This window comes from Erpetoichthys calabaricus, chromosome 10 (assembly GCF_900747795.2).
Source record: "Erpetoichthys calabaricus chromosome 10, fErpCal1.3, whole genome shotgun sequence".
Taxonomy (NCBI): Eukaryota; Metazoa; Chordata; class Cladistia; order Polypteriformes; family Polypteridae; genus Erpetoichthys; species Erpetoichthys calabaricus.
Window position 1 is genome coordinate 162,137,702 of NC_041403.2, and position 20,858 is coordinate 162,158,559.

The 20,858-nt window shown below is 39.6% G+C and overlaps 1 protein-coding gene across 13 annotated transcripts in view; it reads right to left on the reverse strand.

Moving 5' to 3' along the window:
* Positions 1-20,858, reverse strand: part of LOC114659706 (SLAM family member 5-like) — a 215,666-nt gene that overhangs the window by 17,712 nt on the left and 177,096 nt on the right. For 5 of the 13 annotated variants that reach the window (XM_051932672.1, XM_051932667.1, XM_051932668.1 and 2 more), the window contains 2 exons: positions 15,345-15,578; positions 11,988-12,113 (listed from right to left, as the gene is read on the reverse strand). In XM_051932672.1, the coding sequence (XP_051788632.1) occupies positions 11,988-12,113; positions 15,345-15,578 (360 nt within the window). Of the gene's footprint in view, positions 1-2,334; positions 2,389-11,983; positions 12,114-15,344; positions 15,579-20,858 lie in introns of all 13 variants that reach the window. The other 8 variants (XR_007936039.1, XR_007936038.1, XM_051932671.1 and 5 more) reach the window with 3 other exon arrangements.

Consider the following 20,858-nt stretch of genomic DNA (forward strand, 5'->3'; position numbering starts at 1 on the left):
TCTGAAGAAGGCCATGTTGCTATGTTGGTGTGGGCTTGTGTGCGTGATGTTGATGGTTGACCAGATCGAGCTTTGTCGGTTACACTTGTTCTTCTCACGTTAAACCTTTCTACCCATTCCTAAATGTTTCCATTGAGTCATGCTGTTTTTAATTCTGTACTGAGCCAACATCCTTTGGTGAATTTCAACAGGGTTCACTACCTTTGCCCATAGCAATCTCACTACAGCGAACCACAATGATGCAATTCTACAGTGGAGCGTCCAGGTTCATTTGACTTTGGCTTCAACTGGACAAACAGCAGAGTTCTGTGCTGTGCATGTCCAAACTACCCATAAGCCATTGTAAATGTGTTGTATTGCCTCCGCTTCTATCCATTGTGGTTACTGTGTAATTTTCAAGTTGTCTTTTCTCTTTGATGTACTACCATATTTACTTTCTATATATAGAGTATCTGCTGTACAAAAAGCATTCCAACTCTCATTACGGAGGTGTAGCTAACAGGAATTCCCTATGCACCGCATTTCACATTTTCTTTTGTTAAATGTGTGCTTGCTGGAGAGAAGGCATGTCTTATTCTCTAGAGTACAATTATGGCATCTAGTTGTATTTTTATAAATTCCCCATCATGTTAGGAAACCTTGGAACAATATTCTATTGTGACTGCTCCTGAAAAACGTACAATTCAAACAATTGGTGAAAAATGACGTACCTTGAGTTCTATTAGGAATGCACAAAAAACAAGGAACCCTCCCACCTGTACCCCTGAGGCTCTCACCAACATTGCTGCTGCAAGAATTATTACAAGAACAAGAAAATACGAACACATAACTCCAGTTCTTAAATCTTTACACTGGCTCCCGGTTACGTTTAGGGCAGATTTCAAAATCCTCCTTTTAACATATAAATCTTTAAATGGCCGAGGTCAGGCTTACTTGTCTGAACTTATCATGACTTACAAACCTGAATGTACATTAAGATCTCAAGATGCCAGTTTGCTTATGAATCCAAGGATTAATAAAATAACAGTGGGAGGTCGAGCTTTTAGTTACAGGGCCCCTAAACTGTGGAGTGGTCTGCTTGCTACTATAAGAGATGCCCCTTCGGTCTCAGCTTTCAAATCCTGGCTGAAGATTCAGAACTTCAGTTTAGCACACCCTGACTAGAGCTCCTGATTAACTGTACAGACAGCATCAATGTTAGTTATTAGCACTAAAAAATAAGAAATACGATAATCGTAATTTGTTACTAACCCTCACTTATTCTGTTTCTCTTCTTGGTACTCAAATGTGCCACTGCCCACCTGCCAATTTGTTTTGCCTGCCTAAGGTAAAGTCATCTCTGATGGAGGATCACAGGAATCATTAGGTTGAGGGGTTCTTTCATCAGATTGGCTGGCCCAGCACTTACTCAGCTGTGGAATGGCCAACAGGGGGAGGCAGCTTGATGGCCAAGGTCTCCGGGACTCCTATTGCGTGATATCATCTACTGTTAAATTCTGCTCTGTACTTGTAATATATTTCTATTGCACTATTATATTGTATTGATGATTGTGTTCTGTTCTGTGTATTGTGTTGTATTGACCCCCTTTTTTTGACACTCACTGCACACCCAACCTACCTGGAAAGGGGTCTCTTTTTGAACTGCCTTTCCCAAGGTTTCTTCCATTTTTTCCCTACAAAGATTTTTCTTAGGAGGTTTTCCTTGTCTTCTTACAGAGTCAAGGCTGGGGGGCTGTCAAAAGGCAGGGCCTGTTAAAGCCCCTTCTGGCACTTCTTTGTGTGATTTTGGGCTTTACAAAAATAAATTGCATTGTATTGTATTGTAACATTGTGACTTACATGGAAAAAGTTCCTCATAAAAGGTGGAACTTTGTGTCACTGCTAGTGGAGACCATGTATAGCACAGGGTAACAGGTGTTTTCAAGTATAAGATAAAGCACAATTTGTTATTCTGTTATTTTACAAATAAACCTCTTAGTGATACTGAAACAGTGACTGGGCTACTATTTGGGCTTTCCTGTGCCACCCTTTACATGGATATACGGACAAAGACAGAATTGTGTAGGGTACAAAAGTCTTCTTTGTCACATGATGACACACTCACACGATGACCCCAAACCTGCCACCATATCGTTTGAGATTAGAATTAAACCCAAGAGTCCCAAGAGGAAAAAAAAAAAACAGAACACCCGGAGGACACCATAGGAATGGACACTTGAAACTGAAGACCCAAAACACCAGCCAGTGAGTCGCCATGCCACTCTAATGCTACACTACCTTAACTTATTATTTTTGAGAGATTCCCCAGAAAGCAGGAACCAGAAATGAGCTCACCATTAATAAGGCTGATGTCAATCTCATGGTTTTCATTTTTGGCAGATTCTTGTCCTGTTGTGACAGTTCATTAAAAAAGAGGCACAAGTTACAGACTTCAAAACAAGATGGAGCAAAGTGAGAGCAAAAACAAGGCGTTTAACTGCATTTCAGGTTTAATAAACATAAGAAATAGCTGGAACCACCTGTCCTGCAACTGTTATCGCCGGGTCAGGCGATGGCTTCTGAGACCACAACTAGACTGAGTAGCTTTACGGCATGGTGGCACAGAAAGTGGTGCTACTGCCTCACACATTGAAGGGTTCATTCATAGTTGAGCGCTGTAAATTTCCAGCGTTTGTTTGGCATTTTTCAAGTTTTAATATCACCTTGGAAGCGTTTTTGAAGCTTTTCTGGGACATTTCTCAGGAGGTTTATGAATGTTTTTCTGGAGTTTCTTAAGCATTTTTAAAGAAGCCTTTTGCAAGGAAAATATGATTGACATCATTTTCATTTAGTAGGTTGTTATTGTGTTGTGAGGTGATTGTTGTGTTTCAAGACTTTCCAATCACAGTACTGAAGAGCATATGCCATCAGTGTTATGACAAGTAGGGGACAGTTTAAGGGCGAGGGTAAGTCTCTGGGGGTGTAATAACACCTTATCATTTCGGAAGACTGATGGCCTTTTTCCAACCCCACCCGTCTACTTGGACTGGCCTCATCCTGCTGCGGACAGTCATAACCAGAAGAACTGCCATTTTAGACCATCAGAACCAGATTCCTGTCTGAAAAGATGCACCTGTAACGCTTGTTCATTGTGTTGTCTTTGTGCAATTTCAGTTACCTGGGTATTATGGTGTATAAAATCTACAAATTATTCTTTATATTTTTATTATTATACAGTATTTTGATCAATCCCAACAAGATAAATTCAGATGCAGGACACTTGTATAGGCATTATAATCAAAAATGCATATCCTCTTCCCTTACACCTCACTTTTATAACAGTTGTTCACAGCATAGTGCTAAATTGGTTTTACAGCCTGGGAAAGGAAGACTGAGCCAATACATCAGGCTATTGATTACTTTATGGATAGACACTTGGGACAACAATTTGGTTTACAGCCTGGGAAAGGAGGACATGCCGATGTTTTAGGCAACATCAAAAAACTTTATTATCATTCGAAAAGATAGATTAAAGAGTTTGAGCAAAATTCATCCATCATATTGACAGCCAGTCAATCAGGTGCATGCAACAATCATGTGTTGTGAAACCATGGCATAAAATTTTATAAAAAATATGTCTCATTTGAAAGCAATGTCAGAAGAGAAACAGCGACGATGGAAGAGCGACATCAGAAAAGAAAACACATATGATCAGTTTTCATCCGATCATCAGTTAACAGCATTTTCATGAACATCGATTGTTAAATGAAACACCGCCCTGGAACATTCATCCTTGTCATCTCTACTTTTTTTCGTAAGCTTTTTCTAAAGAGTATATATATCCAGACTTTTCTATCAGTCCTATTTTCTATTATTCTTTGCTCCAGTGGTATTATTATTATTCCTGTAATAAATACCATGCTGCTTTTAACTTTCTATGCTTTGTCTTAATGTCTAGAGTGATTGAAGTAATAAGTTAGATTTCTTTGAGCACCTGGAGCAGCTGGAGGTTTGCCATACACTCTGTGCTGCAAGGTTTATTAAGGCTGAGGGTGAGAGCTCCACCCCATAGTAGGGAGCAGTACATAAAGTAAGGCATTACTGGCTGATAAATGGCCTATAGTCAAGGATGCTGAGCCTTTGTATGTTTAAATGTATTCTTATAGACCAAAAGTAATATTTGGGTCTGAGATATAATTAAAACACCGTATGTTGTTCGTGCCAATAATAAGTAAGTCTCTTGAAGTGCTGAGAGAGTGTTATTCATAAGGCACTTGTGTGGTTTAAAGTGCTAGAGGTTAACCAGCTGTGTATTTGTCATTCATAGGGCACTGTGGAGTTTCTGTGTGTATGTGTATAGCTATGTATGTGTGTGTTAATCTTAAAGTGTAACAGACGACCAACCCGATAATGAACTTGACGAGTACACTTACCCTTGAGAATACAGGTAAAGGGTAAGTAGAGGGAAATACAGCAAAGGGAGTCAAGACGACAAAGAGGGTAACATCCTAAAAAATTCCAGGATTACACAAAGGTGTTGATAAGCATGTAAGTAATGATATGGGGAAAAAAAGAATAATTTTGTAAAAGATATTGCCTGCTACTGTCGGTGCAACATGATGCAAGTGCGTCAACCAGTTATGTAGCAACAGCTGGTGAGGAAGGGGTTGCCGCGCATAGTATGTAATAAAGTGACATTTCTGAACATTTGTTGTATTCATGTTAATTTAATCTTGCATGTGCTTGAGGGATAAATTTAATTGGCCCAGTTTAGGGTCACTGGGAACCTGTGATTATCACGGCAGTACTGGGAGTAAGGCAAGGAGCACAGTTGGTGGACAGTACTCTGATCGTCTTTAGGAAATCAATCGCACAGCCAAGTAGGAAAGATCTGTACTTTGTGCAATCCAGCAACAGAAACCTATAAATAAAATGTCAGTTTAGTTTTAACCCATTTATGTGCTAAAGATATTTTGAAACAGTGTGATCTGGTGGCACAGCAGGTGGTGTTCACCCAGAGGCTCAGATTGGGGAGGATGCTATTTACTTCATGAAGGACTAAACATATTTTCTTAATTGAGAAGAATTCAGTGTTAAAACAGGTAATAATACTAATAATTGATGGTGTCACGTATGTACAGAGGAACACCTTCCGGGCTCATCACAGGCATACAATACCCCACCAGGGCTAAAGAGGGGTCGCTGTTGCTAAGAGTCTTGTTTTTTCACTCCTCTGCAGCGGCATGAAGACGCCCCTTGAGGTCAACTGACTGCGCCCCTTCTGGCCAAAGGGCTTTAAGAATCTGACACCTCCAGATGTCCGTGTATCATTACGACCCCAACTTGTCAAAGAATGGAGGTCCCCAAGACAGACCTACTAACCTCAAGAAGCCAAGAAAACTGTGTGATTCTTATTTCTGTGTTATGCCCCTTGTGGGTCTATTTTAATTTAAAAACTGTTTAGAATTAAAAAGGGGTGACACATCTGGTACCCCAGCACTTTTTTGGGACTCACCCTGTATACATTCACCTGTTCACAATGGATAGATGAAGAGGTGGAACGAAGCTAATTTCACTTACAGATTTTTCATATTTTCCCAATGAACTACGGATCATTTCTAGAGTATCCAACCCCAATCTGTCCTCTTTGCAGCTCATGCAGTAATATTGGGCTTGTGGATTTCTTTGATTAAAGGAATTAATTATTTTTTAATTATTTTGGTTTTTCCACTACAGTATCCCTGGAAGTCAGAACATATTCTAGCAGCACCGGGTTCAAGGCAGGTCTGTTCTGAATGGGAGACTTTGTCCATTTCTGGCCTCACTCATGCACACTCCCAGACTCAGAAATGCTGGCAATTACAAGTCATCAGTGTATCTAATAATGCATGATTTTAAGGTGTCTGAGGAAACCGGGACAGAAGCAAACTCTCAAATTAGTAAACACGTTAAAAATGTGTAAAATACATATAGAAAAGTGTTATGTTTCAGTCTAAACATGTTTTATTGTTGTTTTTGAGGGTCCTATTTTTATATATGTTCTATTATAGAATGTACTGTTCTTTAAAATTCCTTGTATTTTGTGGGTTGAGCCCCAGGAGGCGGGGTCACTGACCTCATCACCGCTGAGCCCTCCCACTGACTACTCAAGGCCAGAGAAGAGTGAGCTCAGATCAGGAAACCATTGCGTCAGTTCCAGTTGGCTTTTTTGCTTCTGCTTTAAGTATTGCAATTACAATTTGTGGACTTGATTACAATGGGATTGCCTTTTAGGCAACTCCTTTGTTCTATTTTTGCCCTTTTGAGCTTTTCCTTGTGTTTTTCTATTTTTTGTTAATAGATCCTAATTCATAAAGATTCTTTGCAATTCTGTCTACAAACTGGGATTTATGGTCAACCTCCCCCTTGTGGGACATCTGATATATTCTGAGACTTTATGGGACATTTCTTAGTATTTTGTAAGCTTCCCATGTTTGGGTCCTGCTAGTCCAGAAGCCTGCTGCTAGCAGTTTTGATACTAGCTGGAACTGGGGTAAGCTTCCTTGGGCAGGCTACCTGTCTTTGCTGTCCTTTCAGGAAGCATCACGCCTATTTTGATATGTTTGAGGCTCCACATCAAAACAGAAATGAAGGCCTAGTCATTGTGAGACTGTTACTTTTTCTGCTGTCTATTAATAACATTGATTCTAGTATAGTTAGTAAACTTGCCAAATTCACAGGTGACACTAAAATTGGAGAGATGGCAGACACTGAGAAGGCAGCAAAAAGAATTCAGAAAGACCTGGACATCCTTCAGGCCTGGATGAACACTTGGAATATGAAGCTTAATGTAGAAAAGTGCCAAGTGATATACTTGGAAAAAGGAACATCTCTCTATATACGTATAAAATGTAACGTACGTTCATACGCACGTTTTTCATGAGAGAACTACTTAACAGATTTAGATCTGTTTTTTTTCTATAATTTTCTTGAACATTCTGGTTGATTTTGCGACTTTTCTCATCACACTAAGTATCACAGTTCGCTTACAGGAGCGATTTATTTGTTCTAATCCGAGACAGAGGCTGCTTGGGCCGAGGGGAGGGGGAAGCGTGACGTCAGGAGTGGAGAGCCAGGTGTGGCCCTCTTCACTCCCTCGCCAGCCTCCATTCCAGTTGGTCTACCTCTCGCAACATGTGTTAGAGTGTACCTTGCCTCTGCATAGCTAACGATACCTGTTTGTTTACTGATTTTTAAAGTTTGTACTGCTTCACTACTAAGTGGGCAGAGCTGCGGGGGAAAGCTAGTCAATGATAAATACAAACTGGAAGGCACTGTCCTACAGGAAGCTACCTCTGAAAAGGATTTAGGGGTTTATGTTGACACAATGTTTGCATCACCTAAGCGGTGTGGAGAAGCGATTAAAATGGAAAATAATATGTTAGGTTATATCATAAAAACTGTCAGATTTAAGTCAAGGGACATTATGCTCAAACTATATAATGTACTAGTAAGTTTTTTGTATCAGTATGCTGCTGGAGTATGTGAATTTCCCCTTGGGATTAATAAAGTATCTATCTATCTATCTATCTATCTATCTATCTATCTATCTATCTATCTATCTATCTATCTATCTATCTATCTATCTATCTATCTATCTATCTATCTATCTATCTATCTATCTATCTATCTAGTAAGACCACATCTGAAGTAATGTGTGCAGTTCTGGTCACCACACTACAAGAAAGACATAGCAGCACTTGAAGCTGTGCAGAGGAGAACAAGCAACTGCATCACAGAGCTTGAGGACCCGTCCTGCTGTGACAGACTCCATGAATTAAACCTGTTTAGTGTCGAGCGGAGGAGACTTCTTGGCGACTTAATCCAGGACTTTAAGGCATTGATAAAGTAGATCCAGTAACATTCTTACAGCTTATGGGTGAATCCTGTACTCTAGGACTTCAGTGGAAATTAAGGGGAAGTACATTTAGGACTGAAATCAGGAAGCACTTATTTACACAAAGAACAAACTACCAAGACATGGAATTGAAGAAGAAACCTTGACAACCTTTAAGAAGAATCTGGATGAGATATTGGGACAGCTTAGCTATTTACTAAACAAACAGACTTGATGGACTAAATGGTCTCCTCTCGTTTGTCAAAATTCTTATGTTCTTAAGCCAAGGTTTACAGTTACCCACCTACTTATGGGGCTTTCTGTTATATTTTTGAGATTTTAAAGTTTGTTTTGTGCTGTTAGAGCCTGTGGCAGGCCATTGGTTCTGGGATTAAGCCTCATTGGGGTGAGGCCTTTTCCAGGTACACAAAAGAGGCCTGGCCTGGCCAGTTAAGCCGTTTGGCCACCTAACACTCCTTATTCACCATGTTTGTGTCTGCAGTTCACAGTAGTCTTTTTTTCTTCTGTGCTCTTAAATAGCACTGAGAGATGGTTTCATGAGCCGCAACATCAGGTGGCCCCGTGTACTCAGGTTCAATATACAGAAAGGAGAGAGGATAACAATAAAACAGAAACATGAAATAATCAATAAAGAATCTTTTTCTTCTTCTAAAGCTTCTCCCTCTGTCATGTGGGGTCGCTAAACTGGACCAGCCTCCTCTATTCTGCCTCTTTCTCCTTTAGATTCTCCTTCACACATTCCGTCCGCTTTACTCTTTGTTCACTTCTTCTCCTCCATCCTAACACCTGCATCTCTGTGATTCCTCTCCCCACACGGTTGTCTTCTCTCCTCTTGACTTGTCCGTACCACTTTAACCGTCTTTCCTACGCTGTCTTTTGAGATTTCTCCAACTTTAACGGTACCTCTGATTCTCTCATTCCTGATCAAACCAAGCTGTGCTACTCCACACATCCATCTCAACATCCTCAAAACAATACTCAATGATAAATTAAACGGAAAAAAGGCATAAAATACAAAATTTAACTTAAAAGAAGGCACAACAAATGAACAAAAGAGAAATAAGCCAAGAACGAGACCCTGTCTACTTCGATACAGAGATTTTTCAAACAGGAATAATAAACTCTCAGAAGATGGAGAAAAGCTGAAATAGACAGACAGACAGACAGACAGACAGACAGACAGACAGACAGACAGACAGACAGACAGACAGACAGACAGATAGATAGATAGATAGATAGATAGATAGATAGATAGATAGATAGATAGATAGATAGATAGATAGATAGATACTTTATTAATCCCAAGGGGAAATTCCCATACTCCAGCAGCAGCATACTGATAAAGAACAATATTAAATTAAAGAGTGATAACAATGCCGATAACAATGCAGGTATACAGACAGACAATAACTTTGTATAATTTTAACGTTTACCCCCCCGGGTAAATATTGAATAATTGTACCCTGCAAGGGATGCATGCTAAGTTACTTCTCTTTTACTGTTTGGAGAAATCCCCTTGGATTACAGTACGCTTGCAAACAGGGCTATTTTAAACAGCAGATGCCCTCATTTAGCTTATCTCTTTCCAGCAAGCTGCATTATTTATTGCCAGTCATTCATTTAAAGAGAGGCTCACTTGTTAAACTGAGTACAGTCTCTTGTTCTCTTTCTGGAAATATTTTGGGCCATAATGCTGCACAGTCATGGGGGTGATCTCTTTTAACTGTTTTATCTAAATTTATCAGCCTTGGCAATGTGGCAATGCCATGTGACCTTCACCACAGGATGCTATGGTATCAGCCTGTCATGGAAACTGCTGGGAAAGAAACTCCTTCAGTGACAGAGAGACCTTCCAGGCCTAATCCTTCTTATTTTAGTGGTGCAGCAGGGGCACCCAAGTAGATGGTATTGGGGTGCTGCTTAACTGTGTGATAGAAATGGCAGTCTCCCCAAGGCTTTTAAAGGTGGAAATCAGGTAAAGGGGAATCATCTGGCATTTCTAGGTCATTTAGAAATTGACAAATATCAATACACAGTGTTTACTGTTACTCTAGATGAAAGGTTATTATTAGCCAGATAGCGTGACTTGTATTCATCTGATGAGATGAGAAGGAAGTGTACATAATGTGGTGTGAAACGGGTAAATGTGTGAGGCAAACCGAGAGCCAGGTCTAGTGAAGTAGCAAGATTTTACTAGCACTTCCTTCTTTTGGTCAACAGTCTCTTTTTTTAGGCCTGTGGGGAGGACATTCTGATTTTCTGTTCCACATTCATTTTCACCATTCAGCATTTTATGTATTCTTGAAAATCCAATAAACGCCCAAGGATAACACATTGGTGCAGGGGACAGCGCTGCTGCGGCCTTACAAAATCCTGCTACCGAGTTCAAATCTGGCAACCAGATGTATGTCTGTGTAGTGTCTGCATTGGTCCTCCTCATACTGCAGGTCCCTAAGATATTTGTGTTAGGTTAATTGATGAGCTCAACCTGTTGTCACCGTGTGTGTGTATCCTGTGAATGATTGACTTCCTATCCAGGTTGGTTCCTATCCTGCTCCTAAAACTGCTAGGATAGCATCTGGTCCCCTACATCTCTAAAATGATTTGAGAACATATGATGGAGGGTCTTTGAGCACTGTGATGAAATGGCATCTGCCATCGGGTGGTTTACTGCCCATTGTCATTGGGATAGGCTCAGGCTCACCATGAACATGAAAAGGATTAAGAATAAGAAAGTGAGAATGGTGTGTGTTCATCATAACCAAAAATTGTTATGACAAAAACAAGTAGTGAAACTTAAGGGGTAAGAAGTGCCACCTGGTGAGGATCAAAAATCAGTTCCAGAAGTTTGGACTTCACATGTCTAATTAAAAAAAAAATATCACTAATAAGTCCACCTCTTCAGTAATAGAGTACTACAGAGAGGATGATATGGTCAAAGACAAAACCCTTTTGACTGTTTGGATGATTTTTTTTTTTTTTTCAGAACATTAACATAGTACAACAATCTAGACGTGAACAGGCCATTCAGTCCAACAAAGCTTGCCTGTCCTATCCACTTAATTCTGACAAAATAACATCAAGCTGAGTTTTGAAGGTCCCTAAAGTCCTACTGTCTACCTCAATACTTCTCAAATCTCTACATCTGTAACCAGCGTCTTATTTATATTCCTATCCAAATAATTTACATTTATTAAAAATGATGAAGTTCCTTGCACCATCACTGTCTTTTTCCTGAGTCTGAGCCAATTCTGCACCCATCTACAAACATCATTCTGGACTCCCAACTTCTTTTAGTTTGATGCCCAACCTCTCATGTGGCACCTTATCAAATACTTTCTGAAAGTCAAGATAAATAATATCGTAGGCAGCACATTGATTGTATCCTTTTGTTGCTTCCTCATAGTATTCCAACACAACCTCCCTTGTCCTGTTCTTGCCATGTGTTATACTCAATCTTTTTCTTAATAATTCCTTCCATTAATTGATCTCTAATGCACATTAAGCTTACTGTCTATAGTTGCTAGATCAGCTTGGTCACCCTTTTTATGTAACAGGATGATATTTGCTTTTTCCCAGCCTTTTAGAATTTCCTCAGTGTGTGGTGACATCCTAAAAAAATATGTCAAAGGTTTTATTTATGTACATGGTAATCTTCTTAAGAACTCTGATAAAAATGATCTGGTCCTAGTGATTTGTTTGATTTCAGCCTATTTAATCTGATTTCCACATCTCTCAGTACCTCCTTAGTAATCCTTGTTACCACTGGGAGGTTATCCACTTACTCACATGTGAAGACCTCACAAAAACGCAAGTTTAGAGCATCTGCTATTTCACTGTCTGTATTTTTAAATTTCCCTTTGCTATTGCTGATGCACTTCACTTCCTCCTTGAAGTTCTTTTACTACTAAAATATTGAATGAATCTCTTTGGGTCACCTTTTGCCTTATCTTCTATATTTCTCTCTAACTGTCTTTGAGCCTCCCTAATATCCTTCTTAATGGTTGCTGTCATGTTCTCATATGCACTATGATTCACATTTGAGTTACTAATCTTATACATGTTATTTTAAGTTATAAAAAGTGAGATAGCATAAAAAACATGTACCTGCCTTCTTTCTGCAACAATTTCCGTCTCAGACAAACAATCAGTACAATGGCTATAAGGATGCAAGCTGCAGCTATTACTGTAGAGATGATATAATGACTCCTTGGTTGAACATTTTCACCATCTTCATCTGTTGATAAAACAAACAAAAATTATGTACTGTATGTTGTACATTCCAATGATGAATAAATTATCTTCCTAATGGGATGGAAAACACGTAAAAAAACAATTGTTTGTGATAGTAGGTTGCTTTTCAATGTAGTGTTTTTTGATGGAAATCAATATAAAAATAGCTTAAATAAAGATCGAGTCATTGATTGATTGGCAGATTATCATTGAGATAAATAACAGACATATTGAGAGATAATTCACCCTGTGATGGACTGGCACCCTGTCCAGGGGTTGTTGCTGCCTCCTGCCCTGTGATTGTTGGGGTAGGTTCCAGCTTCCCCATAATCCTTTTCAGGATAAAACAGGTTTGGAAAATGAATGAATGAGTGATGAAGAAACTAAATTATCATATTAGGATTAATAAAAAAAAGAGAGACTGGACTACAAAAGGGAACATTTTGCGGACCACCAGATGTAATTTTCAAAACTACAACTGAACCAACACGGTGTAAACTTAAATTTGACCAAGCGGAAGAGGAGGTACCATGAATTCAGATTCAAACAAGGTAGGGACTGTGATATTTCCAGTTTGTAGTTCAGGGCACCAGGATGGACTAACACTGCTTGAATAAGTCATTCCAATCTTGAACTTGCTTTTCAGGATTCTGGAATAATGCAATGTAGGAGAATTCAACTTCAGACCCAAATCACAATCAAATCTGGTCATTTTATTACAATCCAAAACTGCTAAAACTCAGTTTGTTTTGAAACAACTCGATTGATAACGATGCTTCCTATTTCTTTATTGAAATTGACACCAGAAACTCAATTTTTAATAAACTGTTTAAAATGTAAAGGTTGACAAACCTTTTAATGTTTGAAAATAATCTTTTACCATTATAACTTCCTAAGCCATCAACATCCCAACTACTTTTTGGATTTTTTTTTAAATAAAACTACAAACATTTTGGAAACACTCAATCATTTTTGAGGAATGTGAGAAATTATATCATTCCTGATGAGAAATGTTAACAAGAAGTTGATTCTTAAAGTATTCAGACCCCTTTACTTTCTGCATACTTTATTGTACTATATATAGATTTGATTTTAAATGGATACATTTGCCATTTTTGTTCATCCATCTATATTCAACAACCCATAATGACAAAGTGACATGTTTTCAGTAAGATTTGCAAACTTATTAAAACTCAAAAACTGAAATCTTCTCCTTCCTAGAAGGATTTATATCTTGAATTAATTTCTTTGTAGAAACTCCTTTGGCAGCAATTACAGCTTTGAGTGTTCATGGGAAAGTCTCTACAAGTGTTGCACCACTGGATTTGGGTAGATCATCCCATTCTTCCAGGCAAATCCTTTCATCCTCCATTAGATTTAATGGGAAGTGTCTGTAGACTTCAGGTCTTTCCATGGATGTTCTATAAGGTTTACATCTGGGCTTTGGTTGGCACAATCAAGAATTCTCAGAGACTTAAATGTATTTTGACAAAATGTCTGTGAAGTTTAGTGTACAATCATGCGCCGTCTTACAGCTACATTTGGGACAGGCCATTTGGCCGTATGTCAAATTGGCCATATATCATTCACAAATCGTAAAGTCTGGTGTTGGACACCTAACTGCTGGTAGTACAGAGTAACAGAAACCGATCTTCAAGTCTTAGAATCCACACACCAGGTCTGTGTAAGGCAGTGTTTTTTGACCACTGGGTCGCAACCTGAGTTTCTGCTGGTGGTTCACAAGTGGGTCCTCAAAGGAAAATTTTACCACTCTAAGGTTGATCTTTGATGGCTCATGAGACTTCACAGAGATTCACATTTATGTTTCATTTAAGAATCAACTTTGTCACGCATGTTGCTCCTAGAATTCGTTACACAAAAAGGAGACATGAAATACAACTGAGGTAAAATATGTTATATTTTGTGAGATCTCTTCTAGCCTTGTTTTAATCTCTTTCAAGACTTTATATTTTTTATTGGACTGATCTCTTTATCTTAAGTGACTTACACCATTTAAGAGATACAATAGATTACATGTATTTGTTTTTCCAAATGGAAAATAGACAGGTAAAGTGACATTCTTGTGGTCACAATGGTGTCAGTAGTGGGATTTAAATCCACAACCACAGGATTTGAAGTCCAAAGTCTTAACCCCTATGCTACACTTTTCTTCCAGAATGAGTCTGACCTAAGCGGAGTGTAGCAATATAAATGAGAGCAACTAATAGTATAATTTAGAAGCAAGAAGCTTTGTATTCCTAGTGAAGTGTTTTATTACTACCGTCCATACATTTCACCAGATATTATTGCGCACACAATGTGAATACTTTTAAATTGCAAAATAAAATGTCAAGACACTACTTGGAAGATCTGAGCGCATTGTATGACTTTGCTGTGATCTCCACTGAATCTCAAGAGGAGACCCTTTTGAGAATTCCGGGGTAAAGTGTTCAGGAGAAAAGTCTGAGAGCCAGGAGACAAAAGACAAAGTTTTTTTTTTTTTTTTCTCATCTCATTGTTGTCGAGGAGAAACTAGAAATATATTAAGGAGATCTTTTTTTGATTTTTCATTCTTATGAGTCACAGAGGGTCACCTAAGCAATCAACTGCACTGTGCCATATGTTTCCCTGTTTCTAAGTGAGCTTGTTTCACCAAAGGTGATCCCTCCCCCCATTTACTAATTATCCCAAGGTCTGTGGTTAGCAATTGCTGCTTGTGGATCATCAATGAATTTGTAAAGGCAAAACTTGGGTGCGGGACAATAAAGGTTGAGAAACACTAGTGTAAGGAAGACAGTGCGGGCCGAAGAATTAGCCATATGGAGCAGCATGGATTAAAACAAACCTTAAAGGGCCCTCCTATTGTCAGAAAATGTATGAGACCCTGCTAAATAATAATAATAATAATAATATCAACAACAAAATATGGTTTTGACAAAATCGAGAACATTACTACCCTATTGTTTTCCTACAGCTGCCATAATTACGAATCAGCTCATGTCAGTTGGCTGTAAATTGGTGCCTGTCTGTACTCTGATATATTTCAGACAGGGATCCTCCCCTGGGCATTCTGAGCAATTATTAAGAATTATATACTTCAGGACTATCACATTCATAAAATACCATAGAAATAATTATTCTATGTGTTTTTCGTAGTTTCTACCACTAAAACCTGAATAAAAATAAAATCTTAATTTAATTTCCCTTCTTAAGCTGCATCATACAGCAAAATTACCTTTCCATCCACACATCTCCTCTGTTGTGACCGTTATGTTTTCCTGACTGAAGGAGTTCTCTGCCACACACGTGTACTGCTTATCAGCCTCTTGCTTTTCCAGCAGCAGTATCCTGGAATTGCCTCCTTTCTGCCAGAACACGGTGACTTGTGTGTCATTTTCCACTGAGCAGAAGAGGCTGCAGCTGCCATTTTCAGATGGGACAGAACTCACTTTAGGTGGTGACACAGGCACTGTGGGAAAAGCATTCAAAAATACATAAGGCAATGGTGAGAGATCAATGAGAGACGTATCTTTATTATATGAGATAAAATACTGTGCCCAAAGCAATAGCATATTAAGTTTATCCATACATCCATCCATTATCCAACCCACTATATCCTAACAACAGGGACACAGGGGTCTGATGGAGCCAATCCCAATGAACACAGAGCGCAAGGCAGGAGACAAGCCCCGGGCAGGGCGCCAGCCCACCACAGGGCACACACACACTAAGTACAATTTAGAATCGCCAACGCACCTAACCTGCATGTCTTTGGACTGTGGGGGGAAACCGGAGCGCCCGGAGGAAACCCACGCAGACACGGGGAGAACATGCAAACTCCACGCAGGGAGGACTCACTGCGCCACCGTGCCACCCATATTAAGTTTATAGTTTATTAAATATATCTTTTGGAAATGAATACATACCAATCAAATATATGTACCTCTGACTACTTCAGTACCAAATGACCACTCCTACTGTTAAACTTTTGCCCCTGTTCTATGAGGCCTGACATACCATTTAAAATAAACTGTTGTATGCTGTCCAATTCCAGTCTTTCTTGCTAATTTTACAATTGTCATTTGCTTCTGATAAGGTTGTTAATTTTTTCCTTTATAACTTTGGCTAGAGGAAGTTAATGGACAACCATGGCAAGATGACACCTGCTTATTTTCACATTTTAAAAAATGTTTCACCTAGTATGTGCTAGAATGTTATCTGCAGGGATTTCCTCCTTTAAAGTTGGCACAGTGGTAGTGCTTCTGCTTTGCAGTAAGGAGACTGTGGAAGATTGTGGGTTCGGTTCCTCCCTGTGTGGATAGCGCTTTGAGTACTGAGAAAAAGCGCTATATAAATGTAATGAATTATTATTATTAAAAGAAATTCACTGAATTTTTGTCAAACATTTTTTTACACTTGTTATAATAAATATGTGTGCAATGGCAGGAAATGTCATCTTTAATGCAGGTATGAGACAAGAGCTGAAACCCTTAGTTACAATACCAAACATTTCATTATTGTCAGTTATTTCTTGGTATTACAGTTGGCATGACTCTTATTAAATGTTTTACATTACAAAAAAGTTACTCTGAGGTTGCTCACATTCATTTCTTGTATAATTTTATGTCAAATGATTAGGTTCTTGGGCTTAAGTGTGTAAGCAGTGGATATCAGCAGACTCCAGCTGCAGACGAGACACTCTGAAGCCTCAGGCTCATTCAGCGACCTGAGACCCTCTCAAGCCTGTTAAAGTGACGCTCCTGTTGTCAGCATTCTCTTTACACCCCACCCACTTTCCACACTTCCCAGAGTGAAACCAGAGCCCAGCAGTCTAGACATTACCAAGTCTCAGAACTAACCATTTACTTAACCATGATGATATGGTATTATGCAGGTTGTACAATTTAAAAGCCACACATTTTGTGTTTTAAAAGTAACACTTAAAAGTGAAATTTACAGTGTCTACTTTAAGGGTAAATTAGCAGCCATTCCACACACAGAACAGATCACCCATCTGAAGCTAAGCCCATTTGGGCCAAGCCAGTACTTGGATGGGAGACCTTCTAGTTAAAACTTGGAAGAGCAGGGGGCGCTTACCCTGTGGTCTGAATGTGGAGTGATGAGGACACTGTGCTGCAAAAATGGCGCCGTCCTTCAGATGAGACATAAAACTGAGGTCCTGACTCTCTGTTGTCATAAAATATCCCTAAGCATCCTTCGTAAAGAGTACGGTGTATCCCGATGCCCTGGATAAAAATTGCCCACCATGGCCCGGTGGTATTGTATAGTAAAGGTGGAAAACTGAAAGTTTGTGTGAGTGCTTCTTTGACATAAACAGGCAAAAGTTTCCATTCTTCAAGAATGAATGCTCGTGCTTGTGTAATATGCTTCATATCGTACTTGATTGAAGCTAGGCTGCCATCACCACGACCCACAACTCAAAAAAAAGTTTATGAAGCCAACCAGGGGAACCAAGAAAGTCTTAGCAAATTAGATGATAATGCAGCTCTTTGTGAGTGTGAGGGCGAAAGTATCTATCTTCTGGAACAGACATCCAAAAGTTTGTTATGGTAATTTGGAATTCATTGTAAGAGTGATTTAAAATTAAAGAAGTGCAGCGCCTTTCCTTTTGTAAGTCCATGGTATGACAAGATTATTAGAAAGGACCGATGTGCGTTATATCATGACAGGCATTGTTAGGCCTTGAGAAGCATTAGAGTAAAAAAATGACATATAATACTGACTTTTATGAAATATTGTAATGCAGTAATAGTACAGTAGTAATACGAATGAAGGGCCAGCGTGTAGAATCGTATGGCTTGACTGTTTACAGAAATTACATGGTTTATTTGACTCCTATTAAGGAAATTATCTATTAATACACTTAACAATGGTCTATTGTATTTGTAACAGCAGAGACAGAGAACAAAATGTACCTTATGGTGTTTTGTTCAATGCTGCCTTAAATAAAAGTAATGTTTGGTGCCTAGTTTTTGTGTTTTAATATATTAAAATGTGACGACATTGTGATTTTCTTATTAGGCATTAAATTTTTATATACTTCATATAAATAAAAAAAACAATAGACACACTCTTTCTGCAGTAGTGTCTTGTTCTGAAAGTCTTCGATAGGCTACATGTTTCTGAAATGTGCAGTACACTGGCCTCAGAGCTCCCGAGTCCATCTGAAAGTGTAGCTAAACGGGCCTGAAATTGACAAGAGGGGTGCGTAAGGTGGGAGTCGACATATCAGCACACGAGGGGCCTGTCTCTAGAATGTACGGCTTCATAGGGTCTGAGGTGTGCCGATCTGCTAGAGGCTAAAAACTGTGCTGGCTGCAGCTGGATATATCTTGTGGATATGGCATCTATTTATCCATTCATTCAGTTTGATCCTATGCTGGCACAAGAATATCACACCAAGTCATGGTGCAGTCACGCATAAGCTCACTCATTCACTCCCTCCATCCTGGAAAAACATGTAATACATTCCTCCAGGATTCCAGACAGTAGTTGCCTCAGTACTTTGGGATGATGCTTAAGACAGTAACTCTGCCTCCAGCAGCAGGGCCATCTTAACAGCATTATAGACCCCCGGGGGCAAAGCAGTGCACTGGGGCTCCTACCTACACAGCCACTCAGCAAGTCACAACATACATAGATTAGCATGGTGTCCCTATGCTAGTGAGGACCCCAGGAAACTGCCCAGTTTGCCTATGCTTTAAGATGGCCATATCCAGCAACAGATACTCCAGGGTCATAGAGACAGATGAAGGACAATGGGGAGTGAAGTGTTTATGATAGACAAACCACCCCCCCCCCCCCACCACCCAAACAGGAAAACCATCCATGACACTTGGCTCACTGCTACCCATTATAGTGGACAAGTGACCTAATGGTTGCCTGTTCTTTTAATTGGGAGGTAAGGCTTGCAGGGACAACTGGAGTTGATAGGTGTGATGAGCGGCCCTGGGTATTTCCTGGCTGGGATGCCAGCTGGATGGAAGGACTTGGGGAGAGAGCATCCATAAGGCACTACTTTACCTGGGATGTTAAAGGGCAGCCCTCCTAGGCAGCTGAGGCACCACAGATTCCCGCAGGGCATGATGGGAGTTGGAGTTTGGCACAGCCCTGTTGTGTTCTGTGGCGGCCCCCAGGGGGTGCTGTAGAATCTTACTTTGAGTTTCCATCACACCTGGGAGTAATTCCAGTTAATCCTGATGAGCCACCTGGAACACTCCCAGGTATAATATAAAAGAGCCAGAGTCGGGAGGAAGAGGGACGAAAGCTTGCTGGAGGAAGAGTTATAGTGAAGTAGAGAAAGATTGTGCTGTAGACGGTGCTGCTGGGTGCTTGCACTGTACTGTTGTGGGGAGCAAGGGAGAAGAGCTCCCCATTGTTAAATAAATGTCTGTTACTGAAGTTGTGGGCTCTGTGGCTGTTGTGTCCAGGGTTTGGGGAGCTGTATGCTGCCTGGTTTCCACATAGGGTTAATGCTAGAAAGACTTCCTCAGATGTTCCAAAGGTCATTCCTACTATTTATGTGAAGTCTTCAGATTTGATACCTGGATGGGGCTTAAAATTCACCTACAGACAACCCCTTGCTGAGTTTGTGCTGAGTGAATGAGCCATCCTGTCCAACATTCAGGCCATAAACACCGTGTACTCATTCCAAAAGTGGCTCTACTGTTTTGCATACCTGTTTTGCATAATTTTTTTTGCATACCGTTTTGCATAGGCCTATCTGTTTTTGATGCTTTGTGTTTTCAACACTCTGAAGCTTTTCACTCAGTTTATGTTAAACCTTTTACGTATTTAACTTTTACATTAATTTCACCTTCATTTAGGTTCAAGAGTCCTAATTCCAACAGGTGGGTACATTCCCCTTGTGTAGGTCAGGCATAAGAGTGTGGGTATGTGTGTTTATGTGTACTATAAGATTAACTATTTTTTTTTACTATTACATCCTTTACTAGAGTAACACATACAGACACAAGAAATATGCCTCTCAGCTCCTATAGTAAAATATACTTGACATTCATTAATTTCTTCTTTATCAAATACATTTACTACAGCTCATGGTCAAGGGGGCACAAGATAGGATCCAACACTGGTAGTAATGGTGCAGAACGCACACATATACACCCCAAAACTCCCAAACCCCTCACCCCAGCTCCCCCAATTAATCTGAATAGAATATCTTCAGCACACGGGAAGAAAAATGTGTATGTTAAGTTAAATGGCAACCGGCTAACTGTACCAACAGAGAGTCAAAACTGAAGACAGCTCGACCCGTACGTGTAGGAGGAAAATCTCAGAGAAAACCTACAAAGAAGACGAGAGGAGAGCACACACATTCCACATAAGCTGTGAATTGAAGCCGTGTGCAGACATTAAGTTTATACTCAATAGTCTGGAGGTGTCGTTCAGTGGCACAACCACCCACTGTATACACACATTTGAAAATAAATCCGTGTCCAGCTAGTGTTTCTTTCTAGCAAGTGTGGCACAGAAGCTAAAATGCTCTAAAACTGTGAAAGTAGGCAGCACCTGAAATTTCTAAATTGATTTCTATTCCTTGAATCTCTTCAGAAAAAAAGAAACAAATGCTACAATTTACCAAGTAGGCCTTCTATATTTTACATCTTAATTCTGACTAATATGATGAAAAGTTTCCTTTAAAGAACTTCAAAGCTTAGTTATTGGTCAACACTGTAAGATAATATATTGAAGTTCTCGGACATTGATT